We start from the raw sequence: 21870 nt of genomic DNA, 5'->3' as shown, positions 1-21870 counted from the left end.
CGCGACCATGGGGCGACGCACAATTGGCCTAGCGTTGTCCGGGTTAGGGAGGGCTTGGTCGGTAGGGATGTCCTTGTCTCATCGCGAACCAGCGACTCCTGTGGCGGGCCGGGCGCAGTACGCGCTAACCAAGGTTGCCAGGTGCACGGTGTTTCCTCCGACACATTGGTGCGGCTGGCTTCCGGGTTGGATGCGCACTGTGTTAAGAAGCAGTGCGGCTAGGTTGGGTTGTGTATCGGAGGACGCATGACTTTCAACCTTCGTCTCTCCCGAGCCCGTACGGGAGTAGTAGCGATGAGACAAGATAGTAGCTACTACAACAATTGGACACCACAAAATTGGGGAGAAAAAGGGGTAAAAATATATATATATATATATATATGGATCCATAAAATCGATTACCGGAGATCGCGGATTTGCTATCAACGGGACTCTCGTAACTGCAATATTCTCTGGTTTCCTGAAACATGGCTATCTAAATCGATGAGCGGAAAGGACATCAGATTCTGGGAAATCCAGTCTCTCATCAATAACAAATAGTGTGCAGACTTTGTCCCTCCATCTTGGAATACCTGATGATCAAACCCTTCTACCTCCCAAGAGAGTTTTCATCTGATTTCATGACTGCTGTTTATATTCCACCTCAGAACAACAACAACAAGCTGGCACTTAGACTACAAACAAGCACCCCATGCACCCGGAGGCTGCTTTTATTGTTTCCGGTGATTTTAATTCTGCGTCTCCAAGACACGTGATGCCCAACTTCTAGCAACACATCGCCTTCACAACCAAGGGCAATAAAGACAGAGACCACTGTTATTCAACCCATAAGCCAGAATACAAGGCCCTCACCAAAAGGGCAATATTGGAAGAAGGTCGAAAAGTATTATACTGGCTCAAACATTCAATGCATGTGGCAGGGCCTACAGTACATTACCAACTAAAAAGGAATTCTTAGACGTGACAATGCCTCTCTACCAGACAGACTCAATGCCTTTCATGCACGCTTTGACAAATGCAACACAGAGCCCTGCATGAAGGGTCCCCGCTGATCTGGAGGACTGGGTGATCTCGCTCTCTCCGAGGCTGACGTGAGTAAGGTTTTTAAAATGGTCAACACATTCCAGGCCGTGTCCTCAGGACATGTGCAGACCTCCGTGTATATCAATAATGGTCCACCATCCAAAGGACATCCAGCCAACTTGACAACTGTGGGAAGCATTGAAGTTAACATGGGCCAGCATCCCTGTGGAACGCTTTTGACACCATGTAAAGTCCATGCTGTTCTGAGGGCAAAACGGGGTGTAACTCAATATAAGGAGTTACACAGGGATGCTGGCCCTAATGTTTTGTACACTCAGTGTATATTCCCATTAGTATATTACCATAAGTATTTAAATATTCCTGCTACCAGTCACTTTTCAGCCATGTCACATGAAAAGTACCAGTCAAAAGTTTGGACACACCTACTCATTCCAGGGTTTTTCTTTATTTTGACTATTTTCTACATTTTAGAATAATAGTGAAGACATCAAAGCTATGAAATAACACATATGGAATCATGTAGTAACCAAAAAAGTGTTAAACAAATCAAAATATGGGGCCTCCCGGGTGGCGCACTGGTCTAAGGCACTAGCAGCGCCAGCTGTGCCATCAGAGAATCTGGGTTAGAGCCCAGGCTCTGTCGCACCCTTTGCCTTGATGACAACTTCACTCAACCAGCTTCATGTGGTAGTCACCTGGAATGCATTTCAATTAACAGGTGTGCCTTGTTTAAAGTTAATTTATTTGATTCTTAATACATTTGAGACAATCAGTTGTGTTGTGACAAGGTAGCGGTGATATATAGAAGACAGCACTATTTGGTAAAAGACCAAGTTCATATTATGGCAGGAACAGCTCAAACAAGCAAAGAGAAACGACAGTCCATCATTACCTTAAGACATGAAGGTCAGTCAATCCGGAAAATGTCAAGAACTTTGAAAGTCCCTTCAAGTGCAGTCCTGTGCCGGCTCTCATGAGGACTGGCACAGGAAAGAAAGACCCAGAGTTACCTCTGCCGCAGAGGATAAGTTCATTAGTTACCAGTCTCAGAAATTGCAGTCCAAATAAATGCTTCACAGACACATCTCAACATCAGCTGTTCAGTGGAGACACAAGTAATGGACATTAGAACAGTGGAAATCTGTCCTTTTGTCTGATGAGTCCAAATGTGAGATTTTTGGTTCCAACCAGCGTGTCTTTGTGAGACGCAGAGTAGGTGAACAGATTATCTCCGCGTGTGTAGTTCCCACCGTGAAGCATGGAGGAAGAGGTGTGATGGTGTGGGCTTGCTTTGCTGGTGACACTGTCAGTAATTAATTTAGAATTCAAAGCACACTTAACCAGCATGGCTACCACAGCATTCTGCAGCGAAATGCCATCCCATCTGGTTTGCGCTTAGTGGGACTATCATTTGTTTTTCAACAGGACTATGACCCAACACACCTCCAGGCTGTGTAAGGGCTATTTGACCAAGAAGGAGAGTGATGGAGTGCTGCATCAGATGACCTGGCATCCACAATCACCTGACCTCAACCCAATTGACATGGTTTGGGATGAGTTGGACCGCAGTGTGAAGGCTTTTCCAATACGGCAATTGTTTGCTAGTGGAGGATTACAGGAATGAGGTGGCAATGCTTAGCAAGCAAAATCTCTGTGCGAATTTATGGGGAAAATGCAAATTGGCACTTTCTCAAATCCGTAACTTTCCCAGAGTCCCCCCGAGTTGTGCAGCTGTCTAAGGCACTGCAGTGCTAGAGGCGTCACTACATACCCTGGTTCATTCCCAGAGTGTGTCACAACCGGCCTTGATTGGGAGTCCCATAGGGCGGCGCACAATTGGCCCGGCGTAATCTGGGTTAGGAGAGTGTTTGGCCATCATTGTAAATAAGAATTTATTCGTAATTGACTTGCCTAGTTAAATAAAGGTTAAATAAAATATCAATAAACACAAATACTCAAGCCCTGTGCCTGGATGCCGCTGGGCCTTAATGGATGTTTCCCCGCCTTGTCATCAGTCCCTCTCCGAATGGCCTGTGCTACCTGGAACTTGCTGCCAAGGAAGTCGTCTCCATCTTCTTCTCTTTCTCCATCTTGTCATGAAGTAGACAGAGAACAGCAATAAGATTGGAACAATCAGCGCTGGTCCCATGTCACAAGTCATGGAAACAGAAAGCAGCGGCATGCTGCTAAGCAAACGGGAATGACCGCGAGAGGTTTGGAGCAGATTGACATAAGGAATAGCTTCGCTGCACTGGTGCCTGATCTACCTGCGCCTTCATCGCTGGGAGGGCCTTTGTCTGCAGCGGCTTCGTGGATGATTTTGGCTCCTTTTCCTCTCTCTGGCTCTGACGGGGGCATTGCCTGCTGTGAGAGGTCTGGGCCTATCGCCGGGAGTAATGGGCGTACGCTATCCTGCTTCTCGTGGGCGAGGTTCCCTTCCCCGTACGTTGTATTGGGCAGTTCAATGGTGAGAAATGTCTCAGTCTCTGGAGCAAAAATGTTGTGCTACCCTGGAGCACAAGTAAAGGACATCAATAAGCTGCTCCCAAATATTTTAAACCAGCATCAGGAAATTTAGTCTATCATAGTTCATGTGGGATTCAATGACATTATGAAGGGCAGCTCAGAACAGCTGAAGATGGATTTTAAAGTACTTATTGCATCACTGCTTGACACCAACAAACGCCCCATAATATCTGGCCCTCTGCCCTCCCTAAATCGTGGCATTGAACATTTCAGCAGACTTTTATCCCTCCATAACTGGCAACGAGACTATTGCAGCACTGTGGGTGTAACATTTATTGACCATTTTGATACCTTCTGGAAACAAAGCATGTTTTATATTAAGAACCACATTTCTGTAAAGCTTAGAGAGGATCTTATGTTAAATACTGTTGAAGTAATATGGCTACAGGTTCATCTACCTCGCCTAAAGCCCATTCTTGCGGGAAGCTGCTATAGACCACCAACTGCTAACAGTCAGTATCTGGATAACACGTGTGAAATGCTTGAAAAAGTATGTGATATCAATACAATGTGATACAACAGGTGTAGACCTTACAGTGAAATGCTTACTTACAAGCCCTTAACCAACAATCTTAAGTCTTAAGAAAATCTACCCTAAAAACAAGAGACAAGGATAACAAATAATTAAAGAGCAGCAGTAAATAACATAACAGTAGCGGGGCTGTATACAGGGGGGTACCGATACAGAGTCAATGTGTCAATGTTATTAATTACATAATTACCACAGTAACCTCGACCGTTCTCGAGGTAATTGAGGTAATTATGTACATGTAGGTAGAGTTATTAAAGTGTCTATGCATAGATAATAACAGAGAGTAGCAGCAGCGGGTGGGGGGTGGGGGGGCGGGGGCGATGCAAATAGTCTGGGTAGCCATTTGATTAGCTGTTCAGGAGTCTTATGACTTGGGGGTAGAAGCTGTTTAGAAGCCTCTTGGACCTAGACTTGGAGCTCCGGTACTGCTTGCCGTGCGGTAGCAGTGAGAACAGTCTATGACTAGGGTGGCTGGAGTCTTTGACCATTTTTAGGGACTTCCTCTGACACGGCCTGGTATAGAGGTCCTGGTTGGCAGGAAGCTTGGCCCCGGTGATGTACTGGGCTGTACGTACTACCCTCTGCAGTGCCTTGCGGTCGGAGGCCGAGCAGTTGCCATTCCAGGCAGTGATGCAACCCGTCAGGATGCTCTCGATGGTGCTGCTGTAAAACCTTTTGAAGATCTGAGTACCCATGCCAAATCTTTTCAATCTCCTGAGGGGGGAATAGGTTTTGTCGTGCCCTCTTCACGATTGTCTTGGCGTGCTTGGACCATGTTAGTTTGTTGGTAATGTGGACGCCAAAGAACATGAAAATCTCAACCTGCTCCAATACAGCCCCGTCGATGAGAATGGGGGTGTGCTCAGTCCTCCTTTTCCTGTAGTCCACGATCATCTCCTCTGTCTTGATCACGTTGAGGGAGAGGTTGTTGTCCTTGCACCACACGGTCAGGTCTCTGACCTCCTCCCTGTAGGCTGTCTCGTCATTGTCTGTAATCAGGCCTACCACTGTTGTGTCATCAGCAAACTTAATGATGGTGTTGGAGTCGTGCCTGGGCGTGCAGTCATGAGTGAATATGGAGTACAGGAGGGGAATGAGGATGTGGCAGATGTGTTGATACCTACCCTTACCACCTGGGGCAGCCCATTAGGAAGTCCAGGATCCAGTTGCAGAGGGAGGTGTTTAATCCCAGGGTCCTTAGCTTAGTGATGAGCTTTGAGGGCGCTAAGGTGACTACGCTGAGCTGTAGTCAATGAACAGCATTCTCACATAGGTGTTCCTTTTGTCCAGGTGTGAAAGGGCAGTGTGGAGTTCACTATCTGTGGATCTGTTGGTGCAGTATGCAAATTGGAGTGGGTCTAGGGTTTCTGGGAAAATGGTATTGATGTGAGCCATGACTAGCCTTTCAAAGCATTTCATGGTTACAGATGTGAGTGCTATGGGTCGGTAGTCATTTAGGCAGGTTACCTTAGTGTTCTTGGGCACAGGGATTATGGTAGTTTGCTTGAAACATGTTGGTATTACAGACTCAGAAAGGGAGAGGTTGCCCAGTGACACTTTCCAGTTGGTCAGCGCATGCTCGGAGTACACGTCCTGGTAATCTGTCTGGCCTTACTCACATCGACTGCGGAGAGCGTGATCACACAGTCGTTTGGAACGTCTGATGCTCGAGTGCATGTTCCATTGTTACTTGCCTCGAAGCGAGCATAGAAGCTATTTACCTCATCTGATAGGCTCGTGTCACAGGGCAGCTCTCGGCTATGCTTCCCTTTGTAGTCTGTAATAGTTTGCAAGCCCTGCCACATACGACGAGTGTCGGAGCCGGTCTAGTAAGACACAGAGATATCTTTTCTGGGTGATTTCAGTATAGGCTGGCTTTCATCAAGCTGCCCACTCAATAAACAGCTTCAAACTGTAACCAGTGCCTGTAACCTGGTTCAGGATATCAGTCAACCTACCAGTGTAGTTACAAACAGCACAGTAATTAAATAATCAACATGTATTGATCACATCTTTACTAATGCTGCAGAAATGTGCTTTAAAGCAATATCCAAATCCATAGGATGTAGTGATCACAATATAGTAGCCATATCTAGGAAAACCAAAGTTCCAAAGGCTGGGCCCAACATAGTGTATAAGAGGTCATACAAGAAGTTTTGCAGTGATTCTAATGTTGATGGTGGTTGTGGTGTGTAATGAGGAGCAACCAGACGTTGCACTTACCACATTTATGAAATTGCTTATTCCACTTACTAATAAGCATGCACCCATTAAGAAAAGGACTGTAAAAACTGGTAAATCCCCTTTGATTGATGAGGAATTGAAAAATGGCATGATTGAGAGGGATGAGGCAAAAGGTATGTCAAATTAGTCTGGCAGCACAACCGATTGGCAAACATACTGCAAATTGAGAAATCATGTGACTAAACTGAATAAAAAAAAGAATAAACTATACTATGAAACAAAGATAAATGATATAAAGAATGATAGTAAAAAGTTTTGGCAAAACTTAAATTCAATTTTGGGCCAGATAAATCAAATTTGAATCAGATAGCTCATTCATCACAAAATCAATTGATATTGCCAACTTTTTGGAAAAACATGTGTTTAACCAGATACAATGCTATGTTACAGTAAACAAACTGACAACAGACTTTCAGCATGCTTATAGGGAAGGGCATTCAACAAGCACAGCACTTACACAAATTACTTATAATTGGCTGAGAGAAACTGATGATTAAAAGATTGTGGGGCTGTTTTGTTAGACTTCAGTGCGGCTTTTGACATTATCGATCATAGTCTGCTGCTGGAAAAAACATGTGTGTTATGGCTTTACACCCCCTGCTATTTTGTGGATAAAGAGTTACCTGTCTAACAGAACATAGAGGGTGTTCTTTAATGGAAGCCTTTCCAACATAATCCAGGTAGAATCAGGAATTCCCCAGAGTAGCTGTTTAGGCCCCATTACTTTTTTTTAACATTTTTACTAACCACAAGCCACTGGCTTTGAGTAAAGCCATGTATGCGGATGACTCAAAACTATACCCGTCAGCTACTACAGTGACTGAAATGACAAACATTTAACAAAGTGCTGCAGTTAGTTTCAGAAAGGGTGGCAAGGAATAAGTTAGTCCTAAATATTTAAACAAAAACTAAAAGCATTGTATTTGGGACAAATAATTTACTAAACCCTAAACTTAAACTAAATATTGTAATGAATAATGTGGAAATTGAGTATGTTGAGGTGACTAAACTGCTCAGAGTAACCCTGGATTGTAAACTGTCATGGTCAAAACATATTGATACAATAGTAGCTAAGATGGGGAGAAGTCTGTCCATAATAAAGCGCTGTTCTGCCTTCTTAACAACACTATAAACAAGGCAAGTCCTACAGGCCCTAGTTACGTTGAACCTGAACTACTGTTCAGTCGTGTAGTCAGGTGCTACAAAGAGGGACTTAGGAAAATTGCAATTGGCTCTGTTGGGCTCTGAAAATATAAAATATACTTACTCATGTCACTGAGGGAGAGATGGTAATGTATAATGTTTACATTATGTCAGGATATGTTATTGTTAGCCATCAGGGATCCTATGTGAGGGATCCTCTGGGAGGAGAAGAGACAGTCTGGTACCAGGCACCATGACAGCCGTGTGCTGGGCAGGGAAGAGATCACATGTGGCAGGCATTGATAAGGGGGAGACCTTTGGAATAGGCATCAAGGGGGTTGAGGACAGGTCAGGTCACTTTAAGGGAGAAGGAACGGTTTATTACCCCATCACTTCGTCTTCCTGTCGAACCATAAAAGATGTAAGGATTGGAGAGAAGGAGGAGTGCATCTAAATTGGAGAATATATACTTGTGTTGGTGGAAACATGATTTGTCTAATGCAGCTTTATTGATCCTCTGGGAAGAATTCAACTTGGTTAAGCTTTCATAGTGTCCGTTTTTTACTCTGAGAATTAGAACCTAACAGCTCAGGACAGGGCAGCACGGCTGGCCCTTAAATGTACACAAGGAGCTAACATTAATGATATGCATGTCAATCTCTCATTGCTCAAATAGTAGGAGAGATTGACTTCATCACTACTTGTTTTGTAAGAAGTGTTGACAAGCTGAATGCACCACGCTGTCTGTTTAAACTACCAGCACACAGCTCAGACACCCATGCATACCCCACAAAACATACCACCAGAGGTCCCTTCACAATCCCCCTGTCCAGAACAGACTATGGGAGGCGCATCAGGTAACTGATGCAAGCAGTAGAATCAGATTTTAAAAATAGATAAAAAACATATTATGGAACTACAGGGACTGTGAACACACACACACACACACACACACACACACACACACACACACTAACACGTGCACTAACACACGTACTGTACATTGAAATATATTGTATGGTGGTATTATGCATTTTGTATTGTAGATATGTAGTGGTATAATAATGTTATTTGATGTGCTGTTTTATCTTTTGTTTTATGTGTAATGTAAGTGCCTTAATGTCTTTGGACCCCAGGAAGAGTAGCCAAGGCAGTAGCTAATGGGGATACCTAATGAATACAAATAGCTTCCTCTCATTTCTTATGTAAAAAAAAATATGAGTTAGTTATACTATTTTGATATTGAATACTGCGCTGTTGGGTAGTGCTTGCAAGTTAAGTATTTCACTGTACTTGTGCATGTGATAATAAAACTTATTTGTGTCCACTAAACCATTTTCTTCATAATGCATGTGCCCAGTGGCAACAGCTTTGGTGAACATTCCTGCAGTCAGCATGTTAATTGCACGCTCCCTCAAACTTGAGACATCTGTGGCATTGTGTTGTGACAAAACTGCCCATTCTAGAGTGGCCTTTTATTGTCCACAGCACAAGGTGCACCTGTGTAATGATCATGCTGTTTAATCAGCATCTTGATATGCCACACCTGTCAGGTGGATGGATTATCTTGGCAAAAGGAGAAATGATCACTAACAGGGATGTAAACAAATGTTGGCACAACATTTGAGAGAAATAAGGTTTTTGTGCGTATTACATTTTTGGGTGATCTTTTATTTCAGCTCTTAAAACATGAGACCAACACTATACGTTTATATTTAAGTTCAGTGTAGTTGCAAAGTTGCTAATTAGCTAACATGCAAAAAGTTGTCCATCATATGATTCAAACACACAACAGTTGGGCTGCTAGACCTTCACGTTATATGCCTAACCCTCCTCCCCGACCAACCTCCCTCCTATCGTTTCTGTCTTAAGTAACCTACTGCCTTTAACTGTGAGTGAAATGCTCTTTATACAAAATCGTGTGGTAGACACAAAAAAAATGTGTGTCTATTTCACAATCATTTATGATAGTGGGTTGATAACAACACATTATTTCCCAGTAAAATAGGAAAACAAAAAAGCCCCCCCGCCCCCCTCCCCCAGAGCATGGGTATGTTTGACAAGTTCGGGGAAAACTTTAATCTATTAGAAGGGAGGTACTAATAATCAGTCTTTTAGTATGTGCATATGTAGGTCCTACAAGTCAATAACAATGACTAGTAATGGATGATGGACTCAATGTGATGCAGAGGCATTAACTCCTCAGTTTAGAGGCTTTGACGAAGTGCATTAGAGAAGCCTCCTCACAGGAAGGTCAACGGGTGTCAGTCTGACCCAGGCATAATGATCAGCAGAGCTGGAATTGTTTTTCCTTTCTTCCTTCTTCACTGCCTTTGGATATGCCAGGATATTCGGACTGGCAGCCATGAAGGACGGATGCAATTTGCTGATGAACACAGTAAGAATGCACAGTCTCTTGTGACAACTGGACACGCAAGATTTGGTTCTGGGTTGCCGAGATTAGGATGCATGATACGTCCGTACCGATTCCGTTTTGCAGTGGATGCACGCACATCATTTGATGGAGGTGCTTTCGCAGTTGGAGCCACATAATGCATTGTGCCAATAATCATTTGACACGACAGTTGACTATAATGCACATGAACTTTGCTGAATATATTTAATTCCCAATGTGCCTTCAAGGATTGCTATTACCGAGGTTGTAATAGATTTGGTATTAATAAATCCTAAATCCTTAGAAATGCAACTTCATTCTTGCTTCGTGTCAGTCGCGTAAACAAAACAAAAACGAATTCAACTGTTGTTCTCTTCAACCTTTTCCTTTGGGACGTCACCTTCTCTCCTTACCTTGTACTCTGTGACGTTTTCCAACGATGTCGAGGTGACGTCACAAGGAAAGGACAAAGGAAACGCCTAATTAAGAAGAGCTGGGAACTGCACTAGTGAGATGAAAGAAATAGTACTCACGGTCACTGCAGAATGCTCCTCTGTAGGTGGTCATGGTGCAGTCACAGGAGAAGCCCTCCCACTGCTGGAGACACACCCCCTGGTTATGGCAGGAGTCCTCTGTACAGGTTGTGCTCAGGCCTGGGGGGGGGGGGGGGGGGGGGGAGGAAAGTATGCTCATGCAGTGAACCATAAGGTGGATCCACAGTTGACCTGTTCCTCAGAGTGCCCCATGACCCCATGGCTGTGCCCCTGTCTGACGTACCTCCACAGCCGCGCTCCACCTGGCCCACCCTGTGGAGGGCATCTGCCATCATGTCAGGGAGTCTCCCATTCAGGTCCACAGAGGCCAGGCAGCCCTGGTACCCGTCCCGGGAGGCAACCAGCTTGGGCAGGCTGCTGTACATGCTCTTCCCTACACCACCAACATACAGCTCCCCTGGAAAACACACACAGCATCAATCAATCAGAGCATGTTCTCCTGGAAGATAACGATTATTCTCAGTAGTCAAAGCAGAAACACCTCCAGGTAGTCATTGCTAAGATACAATAGCGTTGAGTGGGAAGTTATCAACTAGCGCCACTCAATGTTAAGGCAGCTACGAACAGATCTGATACCCTAAGTTTTGCATTTGATAAATGTTCTGCAATCATAGGCCTCCAATAACTTGCTAGTTAACATTCAAATCAGACAGATCCGCTCACGATTTACAACCTCCGAGAAGCCATTTGGTGACACGATGCGTCAGATGCAGGTGGACTCTAAATCATTGAAACCAATGATGATCTGTCTTGTCTTCATCAGATTTATGCCCCTTTTCAAGAGACTGTTTACTTGCATAGGAACCCTCCCAGCCACAGTAATCATTCAACGTTTGGCTGTTGAATTGCAGTGTTGGGGAACATCTTAGGTAGATGTCTGAGAATTCCTCTGTGCTGTTTATCAGCAGAAGGAGCTGGGACAATCTGTGTATTTCTCTGCAGAAAGATTTGAAATGTCACATGGCTGTTAACTCAAGGATATTACCAAACTTGCTCACAATCATTTAAAACCTGCTGGGACTTCAAAATGAAGAGTCAATATCATTAATTTCTAAGTTAAAAAAAAAAAAATGTATGTAGCAATTAAGGATTCTAGCTTTAAACAGTACCCTGTTACAAGGGGGACTGAACACACCGATTCCGCTTTTTTCTTTCTTTCTGGTACTCATTAAGAAACCTGAGATTTGGGTCGTTTGGGGTGTGGTTTGATGTGGGTGTATTATGTATGGGTGACAGGTAGCCTCGAGGTTAGAGCCTTGGGCTAGTAACCGTAAGATCACTGGTTTGAATCCCAGAGCAACAAGACGAAAAAAACTGTTGCTGTGCCCTTGAGCAAGACACTTAACCCCAACTGCTAATGGCTGCACCCAGGACTGATTTCTGAGAACCTGTCTACAACTTCATCAGCAGCAATCTGTCAAACTATTGTAAATAAAGCCCAAGCTGTAGTAGGTAGCAGGCACATTGAGTAGCCAGGCCACGTTAGCTAAATCAGCTTATCAATTCCCTGGTGATTGGCAATGCGTGTGCTTCGGTGCCGTTTAGTTTTTTTTTTTACAACATTCTAACTATCCATTACCAGGCAGTGTTTTATAGTGAATCGTGTTACAGAACATGGTCACGACGGGAAACAAAACTCATTGCAAATGGGTTTCTAAATGTAGAAAATTGAGATGGGATGTAACTAAGTCTCTATTCTTATTTTGCCCAAACCAGTGGCAGACTCGGTTGTGATCACTAATATCAAACATAAGAGAGAGTGAACACTCCATCAAGTGCAAATAAAATGTGTTCTTTCAACATAACATTGATGACGTGTTGTCTTACGTAAACGAGTCTGAGGTGCTGCGTAATGGGCAGGTCTGTCTCACTGTAGGTGCTGCTGCAATTGGATAGAGTGCAATCACCGCATGGGATTCTCCATTCTTGACAATTCTCCCTGGGTGTTACCATCTCGTGTTAGTGGGCACGAGGCAGGATTGTAATCCAAACCCGGCCATCGTGGAAGTCATGACGACCTCAGACAAATCTCACAAAACTCAGATTTGGAATATACAGAATTATCCTACTTAAACTTTTTTTGTGTGTGTCAATTTTGGCACTGAAATAACTGTTTGACTAATATCAATGCCACATAAAGCCGTTTTCAACCAGATACATTGTTTTTTTTGCCTTCAGTTGCTCTTTAACAGCACAGTAAAAGTATGATTTCATATTCTGGTTTATATGGCTTATACTGATTACACAAGAAGTTCAGCCGGCGTACCCTTGGGATAAGGAGAGGAGAAACTTAAAATTCATCTTTGATGTTCTGAGGAACAAAATGAGAGAAAAAACTACCATCAGATGAAATAAAATATAAAAAGGTGGTGATAAGCAAGCAATATACTATGAAGATTGAGCAAAATAAATGAATGGTGAACGTGTACAATAACGAGATTGATGAATAATATTAGTTTGAGTCTACAACTGAAATGAACACAGTTGGTACACAGTTGTTGCGCTTAGGATTTTTACAAAACTTGTTGTCTAGAACTGTGCGTTAGTGCTGAGCGATTAGTGCCTTTTGGGGTCGGTTCAGTTTCGGCTCAATTATGAAAAAAATAATCACAGTTTTCGATGTATTATATATATTTTTATGACAATAAATGCACTATGTGGGTTGAATTCTGTAACACAGAATAAAACAATGAATAAAGTCCCATGGTGGTAGTGACTGTCCATTACTGCTCATCACTTATTAACCATAATTTATTCACATTACTTTGCTTTAATACAATATTTGTTATATTTGATGGTTTTATTATCTCAGTCCAAGCCATCTTCTCATCTTTACAGAGCTTCTGCCTATGCTGTCTGACAAAATCACTATTATAGTAGTTCTTCAAAGTAAATAAGGCATACTTTTACGACTGCTAAATACCAACTATCAATCACTCAGATCATGTCATTTCAAACTCCTGAAGCAACTGCTGGCAATGCAAATAGTCTGGGTAGCCATTTGATTAGCTGTTCAGGAGTCTTATGGGGGTAGAAGCTATGTAGGAGCCTCTTGGACATAGACTTGGCGCTTGCCGTGCGGTAGCAGAGAGAACAGCCTATGACTAGGGTGGCTGGAGTCTTTGAGGATCAGCATGGCAGTTGTGTTGTTACCTACCCTTACCACCTGGGGGTGGCCCGTCAGGAAGTCCAGGATCCAGTTGCAGAGGGTGGTGTTTAGTCCCAGGGTCCTAAGCTTATTGATGAACTTTGAGGGCACTATGGTGTTGAACGCTGAGCTGTAGTCAATGAACAGCATTCTCACATAGTTGTTCCTTTTGTCCAGGTGTGAAAGGGCAATGTGGAGTGCAATAGAGATTGCATCATCTGTGGATCTATTGGTGCAGTATGCAAATTGGAGTGGGTCTAGGGTTTCTGGGAAAATGGTGTTGATGAGAGCCATGACCAGCCTTTCAAAGCATTTCATGGCTGTGCTACGAGTGCTACGAGTTGGTAGTCATTTAGGCAGGTTACCTTAGTGTTCTTGAGCACAGGGACTATGGTGGTCTGCTTGAAACACGTTGGTATTACAGACTCAGACAGGGAGAGGTTGAAAATGTCAGTGAAGACATCGGGAGAGGTTGTACACAGACCGGACAAGATTAAGCGGGAGCACAATGGACGCTCGTCATTGTAGTTTATTACAATGTTTTCTGAGCCAAACTGTGTAGAATATTGGCCTGTAGGAAAATACAACTCCCTACTACATCACACAGTTCAGGCTTGATCTGATTTACCTCTACAGAAACTACACTTCGAGCCAACAGAAAAAAAACAAATATAATGAAATTCAAATCATTGAACCAATGTCGGTCAATTAGTTGTTTAAAAAACCCAAATGATCCGAAATGTCCGTTAATCGCTCAGCAGTACTGTGGCATGGTAACAACAACATGTCAATTTATCAAACTTTTTGGAATGAAATTCTCAAGCGCATGAGTAGACGGCATCAATTTGTTTGGGTACCGGCAACCTAACACTACTTCAAGTCAAGCAGGAAAGTAAAACAAAATCCCCTCTGAGGCACAGACTGTTCCACTGACCATGTCTTCCCTTTCAAAACAAACATACTTTTGTGTTCATACCACAAGTTTATTTCTACAGAGAATACTCCCGAGTAACTAAGGGCAGCAACCAAAAGCGTTTCCTGACTGCAAGTACTCCGTCCACACTTCAGATCCCAACAGGTGTGCCAAATATAACACGTATAATTGCTTGAGCAATTACTCGGAAAGCTGCTCTTTCGATACATTGACTGGCCCTTTTTTTTCTCTCGAGGAGATGAATACCCGTAGAGACTCGGGCACTCTCACAATAAAACTGTTTCATGGCTATGTTTTTTAAATGCCTTTTGTTGAACATACAGGTAGCAGAGACGTTATATTGCGTTGGAAACAGGTATGTCCCTTTCTCCTTGACATACTGAAGCTTTCCCTGACCTTCAAATGGCCACATCCTGATCTTTTTTGTTTTTATTTCACCTTTATTTAAACCAGGTAGGCCAGATGAGGACAAGTTCTCATTTACAACTGCGACCTGGCCAAGATAAAGCAAAGCAGTGCAACACAAACAACAACAACACAGAGTTACACGTGGAGTAAACAAGCGTACAGTCAATAAGACAATAGGAAGAAAAAAAAAGTCTATATACAGTGTGTGCAAATGGCGTGAGGAGGTAAGTCAATAGTAGCATGTAATTACAATTTAGCAAATTGACACTGGAGTGATAGATGTGCAGATGATGATGTGCAAGTAGAAATACTGGTGTGCAAAAGAGCAGAAAAGTAAATAAAAACAATATGGGGATGAGGTAGGTAGATTGGATGGGCTATTTACAGATGCGCTGTGTACAGCTGCAGCGATCGGTTAGCTGATGTTTAAAGTTAGTGAGGGAAATATAAGTCTCCAGCTTCAGCGATTTTTGCAATTCGTTCCAGTCATTGGCAGCAGAGAACTGGAAGGAATGGCGGCCAAAGGAGGTGTTCGCTTGGGGTGACCAGTGAGATATACCTGCTGGAGCGTGTGCTACGGGTGGGTGTTGGTATCGTGACCAGTGAGCTCACCCAAATCTGCAGCGTTGTTGCGGTGAAAGAAAGCACTAACAGGTATGCTAACTGGTAAGCTAATCTTATAACTTGTGGTAAAAATTTTGTAGGTAAAACAAAGCGCAAATTAAAAGTACGTATCTCAGAGCATCGTAGCACCATTAGGTGTAAAACTTTACTTACCCAGTTGTGGCCCACTTCTTGGAGGCAGGCCACTCGATTTGCGTTATATTGGCATCGAACATGTCACCCTCCCTAGGAGAGGGGGTGACCTTGATAATTTATTGTTAAAACGAGAGGCTGCCTGGATCTTTAACTTAAAGACCCTTGCGCCCTTCGGTCTCAACGTAGACTTTGATCTGAAGCCATTCTTGTGATTATTGTGACTTGCCATTGTAAGGGCCTGGAAAAAATGTCAGTCTCTCGATGTGCAAAACTGATAGACATACCCCAAGCGACTTACAGCTGTAATCGCAGCAAAAGGTGGCGCTACAAAGTATTAACTTAAGGGGGCTGAATAATTTTGCACACCCAAATTTTCCGTTTTTGATTTGTTAAAAAAGTTTGAAATATCCAATAAATGTCGTTCCACTTCATGATTGTGTCCCACTTGTTGTTGATTCTTCACAAAAAAATACAGTTTTATATCTTTATGTTTGAAACCTGAAATGTGGCAAAAGGTCGCAAAGTTCAAGGGGGCCGAATACTTTCGCAAGGCACTGTATCTAGTGAAAAACGCTTGATGAGGAGTTTGTGTCAGATGTTTGGTTCTTAGTGACATCTTCAATCAATTGAATGGACTTCATTTGGGACTACAGGGGAGGGATGAAACAGTTATTTACGCTATTTAAAAATGGACTTATTTTCTAAATAAATGTGTTATTTTCTCCTTTGATTTAAGCCCGAACAAAACGCTCAATTTCCCTACACTGTACTCAGTATATTCAGTCATCATCAGTACAGATAACTCGTGAGTTTTTAGATGAAGGCTAACTTTGCTTTGAGATTTGATGAGTTTAATTCCCCACAGAGGTGGTGCAGTTCTCTACTGATGCGGGGGGAGAGAGACTTCTCCGTAAAAAATTAGTCAACTGAGATATGCATAAAAGGTTTCTATGTGTAAAAGAAAAATATCAAAACAAGACAGAGAAAATCACAAAATGATAAAGAAATAGAATGTAATACGATGCTGGTCAACCGAGATATGTGTAAATTAAAACAAAAGACACAGCTATGTGTATAAAACGGACAGGAAAGTAGAAAGTCCTTTATGTGATGCAGGTCAACTGTGTTAAATGTACAAATGTGTTCCACTATTTAAACAATTCGATGCACTGAATTAGGCTAATCTTAAAGCAATTCAAATGAACTTTTAGCAACATGTATTTTTAATAAAAGTGTTTTAGGAAGAGTAATCCCATATAGACATTTCTGGCCGCCCTGGAAATAACATTTTCTTCAAATTTGGTCCCCATAAGAATATAGTTGAATAGCCCTGGTATACGCCAGGGCTATTCAGTTGCTGGAGCCAGTTTTGAGGAGGTGTAGTGTATACGACGTATACCATACCTTTGAGATCCAGATTGCGGGCTCCGTTGGAGTGCTGGGTGACGGTGCGGGTGTCGATTTTGAGGATGTGCACATTGTTGTTGTCCCGGGACACCACCACGTCGTGCCACTGGTTGTCGTTGAGAGGCTTCTCAGAGTTGCCCTTCATGAGAGACGGCCCGTTGCCCAGGTCAAACACATAATGAATGTACCTACAACACAGCATTACACCATGAAGTAGGTCAATTACAGAATGACCTATGTCATTTATGGAATTCAGGGCTCATCTGTAAAAGAGATCTTGGTCTCAGTATGACTCCCTGATAAAATCATATATATATATATATATATATATACATACAGTACCAGTGAAATGCTTGGACACACCTACTCATTCAAGGGTTTTTCTTTATTTTCCCTATGTTCTACATTGTAGAATAATAGTGAAGACATCAAAACTATGAAATAACACATACGGAATCATATAGTAACCAAAAAAGTGTTAAACAAATCAAAATATATTTGAGATTTGAGATTCTTCAAAGTAGCCACCCTTTGCCTTGATGACAGCTTTGCACACTCTTGAAAAGGCTCCACGGTTACGGACAACTCCTGCTGACTAATTCCTTACTGAGTGACAGTATTTCTGGGCAAAGCTGGACTGCGGTTAAACATCTGTGGGCATTATTGTTCGCTCTCTCACTCTATCCTTCTCTTTTAGCAAAATCCTTTCCAGTGAACAAAACATTCTGAAACCCTCCCCTTTCTATTCCTCCAGCTGACAGAGTAAAATGATTCCATGTAACACAAAAGGACTTGTTGAGCTAGAGAAAAGAGGAACAGTGGTAGGCACTAGGCAGCTGTGTTATTATTAATTCATCCCACACTCACTGCATGATTACGGTACCTGGAAAAATAGGTTGCAAAATAGGTTGAACACGTTAATTATATTGAGACCAAATCCTCATTTTGCAAGTGAGGTCTGCATGTAGACAAATTATACAACAACCAATTACCTAAGCCCATTGAATAGCTAGGTGGCGCTTCGCCCCTTCCTGACCCCCACCGCGCCACTCACCCTTTGACCAGCTCCACAACGATGAAGTCACTGCCGTCTCCAGAGTTGAAGAGCAGCAGGCCGTCGAGGCTGGTGGTCTTGAACTGGAAGAAGAGGTGCATGGAGGCGTAGGCCTGCAGGGTGGAGAAGGCCAGGCAGCTAGCCCGACTGTGGAAGGTCACAGGGTCAGCCACGATGCGGCGCATGCCGAAGCGGGCGTTGAGCTCGCAGTAGGAGATGTCTCCGTTCTTACACTGGTCCAGGTAGGGGACGCCATTGAACGAGAGGGCCTGCAGGTGCCCTATGAAGTTAGATGGCACCACGGAGATAAAACGGCGCTCGGTCATGATGCCCGTCTCAATGTTGTGGAACTCCAGGCGAGTGTGGACACCGGTCATATGGCCTGGGGCGAAATAAATACATGTTGAAGGGCAGAGATGTAGCGCATCATGAGGATCACAGTTTCCCCTTCATCTCATGGTTTGACTCTGCTCTGCCATGCCGTCTTACCTTCCACAGTCACGTTGTCCACAGAGAGGTGCAGGTTCTTCCCGCGACGCACCACCTTCACTGAGTGCCACTCGTTGTCGTTCAGCTTCTGTCCTGCTAACAGCATCTCTGGGCCTTTACCTGTGAAGAAGCAAGGACAAAGTCAACACCAGAGCACATTCATACAGCACATCCTTTTCCAACGGATCCTTATTTAAAATGGATAAAATACACTGAGTATACAAAACAAGAAGATCACCTGCTCTTTCCATGACATAGACCGACCAGTTGAATCCAGATGAAAGCTACGATCGCTTATTGGTCAATAGTTAAATCCACTTCAATCAGTGTTGATGAAGAGGAAGAGACCAGTTAAAGGAGGATTTTTAAGCTTTCAGACAATTCCGACCACTCTGATATGGATTGTGTATGTGTGCCATTCAGAGGTTGAATGGGCAAGACAAAGTATCTTTGAACGGATTATGGTAGTAGGTGCCAGCAGACGCACCGGTTTGTGTCAAGAACTGCAACGGCGCTGGGTTTGTCACACTCAACAGTTTCCCGCGTGAATCAAGGATGGTCCATCACCCAAAGGAGATCCAGCCAACTTCACACAACTGTGGGAAGCATTGGAGTCAACATGGGCCAGCATCCCTGTGGAACACTTTCGTCCATGCCCCATAGAATTGAGGCTGTTCGGAGGAAAACTCAATATTAGAAAGGTGTTCCTATTGTTTGGTACACTCCATGTATACTCCCCGATACTACCTGCCAGTGGAGGCTGCCTAGGGGAGGGCGGCTCATAATAATGTCTGGAATGGATTCAACGGAATAGTATCAAACACATCGAAGACGTGGTTCCCAAGAGGTTGGGCCCACTCCATTGACCACGTTCCTGCCATTATTATTATCTCCTCAGCGGCCTCCACTGATACCTGCTGCCAGAGCTCTGTCAGCGGGTGTAAATACAAGCTATTGGTTAGAGGCGAGAGTGACTAACGCATACTGTGCTGTGCATCGTTCAACGTTGAATGAATATGTACTCTCTGTTCTGTGTCGTATAATGACTCAAGTCAGATTGTGAAATTGTATATAAACCCCTTAGACAACCAGCTCACAACTTGAGTGGTATCCGGAGGCTTGGCCAGCAGATACAGTTTTATAGCTCAAGGGTTTCTGCTAAAATCCTCTGCTCTTCTTTTTTTTCCTCCCAGCTCTCAAGGTTTGAAAATAGGTCACAATGCGGAAGCTTTGCCACTGCAGCACCGTCACCCCCGATCAGTGGCTATGCAACAGGCGGTCCGACAGTGCAGTTCAAAGAAGTTCTGACATGGCTGGCGAAGCTAATTGGTCATGCCTAAGCCTGCCGGGCCTCAGGGGGTTTGTTGATCTAATTGAGCTCAGGGTGTATGAAAATCCCAGGAGACACGGCGAGGACACTGGCTGCTACTGGGACGCTGCAGCTGATGACATCAATTGGTTTCCAAATACTCCTCTGTTTCTTCCTCTGGGAGAAAGAGGCCACTGGCTTGTAGAGCTTAACAGCAGAGCAAGTGTCTCAGCAAGGGGTAACACTATAGACCAACTACACGCTTATCTGATAGATATGGGTCCTGTGCAAACACATACTACCGGTAAATCTTCATTGTACCACATCAAGTTCTGTTATTATTACTATTGACATGTTTGATTAGAGTGGCTAAGAATGACAACTGCCGTTAGAAATGGCTAGGCCTGAGGCAGAGCAGTGCTTTTCCAAAGTGAATCCTTGTAACAATTGTAAAACATCATACTGTCAGTCTGTTTTCGGACCGATTATAACAGTCTATTATCCAAAAATAACCTACAGACCTTAGTATGGATCCCCAGTTCTGTTCCTTTTTTATTGACTGTGGGTTTATGTCCTACCAAACCCATGTTTACCCACTAAATCAACACAACAGTCTACTGAGCAGGTGGAGGGAGGAACAGAGAAATATTTGCAGAGCAGAGGAGATGGGACTTCATCTGAAGTCAACTGTGTTTGAGCAGTGTTGATCTGGTCTCAGAGGTGGGCTCCACTGCTGTCTAATTACGGAGCTTCGGCCCAAACACATACCACTGTGCTTCAGCGGAGAGAGCAGCTCCACCAGGAACAAGCACATACGAGTTAGAGAAGTTGGCAAGTTAGTTATGTAAGGGCTATCTATAGTAGTGGTCTGAAAAATAAGGATTCTGGTGTGCAAGAAAGCATATCAGTGCATATCCACAGTGCTCTTTTGGGACTAAAACCGAACTCAAGATTTTGTAGGTCCTAGTCCTAAACGCACATTTCTCTGTCTAAATAGTGTCATACGCGTTTGTCTATAACTGTTCCCCTTGCAAGTCATGTATTGATTACTGACGTTTTACTAAATCCAAACCTTTAAATATACAGTTCGCCAATATGGAGAATTCATTTTGTTTCAGCAAACATTTGTTTTTTACGGAGCCCGGGAAGTGACACGGACAGTAAAAAGATGTAAGGGAAAATCCACTTAAATATATTTCGGTATTTTTTTTCATCAGTCAAAATGCATCAACACGATGTGGCAAGTGACAATTTGCGTCTTGAAGATCCTAGATCTTGAAAACTTGACTGCTGACATGCAAAATATTTTGGGACTATCAACAGTGGACCAAAAAAGAAAATCTGTAAGAAAGAAAAATGTTTTTCGTGACAAAATGGATTGTTCTTTTTCCCCTCAATCTACACACAATACCCCATAATGACAAAGCAAAAAAAATCCTCTCTTTCAGGGTGGATGGGGAGTGTCGCTGCATAGCTATGTTCAGGTCTCACCAGACACGTTCGATCGGGTTCAAGTCCGGGCTCTGGCTAGGCCACTCAAGGACATTCAGAGACTTGTCCCGGAGCCACTCAGGCCAAAGAGTTCAATCTTGGTTTCATCAGACCAAAGAATCTTGTTTCTCATGGTCTGAGAGTCCTTTAGGTGTCTTTTGACAAACTCTGGCCAATCTACCATAAAGGCCTGATTGGTGGAGGGCTGCAGAGATGTTTGTCCTTCTGGAAGTTTCTCCCATCGCCACAGAGAAACTCTGGAGCTCTGTCAGAGTGACCATCAGGTTCTCGGTCACCTCCCTGACCAAGGCCCTTCTCCCCTGATAACTCAGTTTGGCTGGGCAGCCAGCTCTAGGAAAAGTCTTGGTGGTCCCAAATGTCTTAAGAATGATGGCGGCCACGGTGTTCTTGGGGACCTTCAATGTAGCAGAAA

At 43.5% G+C, this 21870-nt stretch overlaps 1 protein-coding gene across 2 annotated transcripts in view; it reads right to left on the bottom strand.

Moving 5' to 3' along the window:
• Positions 1-21870, bottom strand: part of LOC110533130 (neurexin-2) — a 442565-nt gene that overhangs the window by 151065 nt on the left and 269630 nt on the right. For both annotated transcript variants that reach the window (XM_036933224.2, XM_090186900.1), the window contains exons 11-15: positions 18638-18757; positions 18149-18530; positions 17092-17282; positions 10662-10835; positions 10418-10537 (exon numbers count right to left, since the gene is read on the bottom strand). In XM_036933224.2, coding sequence (XP_036789119.2) covers positions 10418-10537; positions 10662-10835; positions 17092-17282; positions 18149-18530; positions 18638-18757 — 987 coding nt within the window. The remainder of the gene's footprint in view (positions 1-10417; positions 10538-10661; positions 10836-17091; positions 17283-18148; positions 18531-18637; positions 18758-21870) is intronic.

Source organism: Oncorhynchus mykiss, chromosome 10 (assembly GCF_057628025.1).
Source record: "Oncorhynchus mykiss isolate SJ-2025 chromosome 10, ASM5762802v1, whole genome shotgun sequence".
NCBI lineage: Eukaryota > Metazoa > Chordata > Actinopteri > Salmoniformes > Salmonidae > Oncorhynchus > Oncorhynchus mykiss.
The sequence above is the reverse complement of the archived record's forward strand: the minus strand, read 5'-3'. Positions and strand labels throughout refer to the sequence as shown.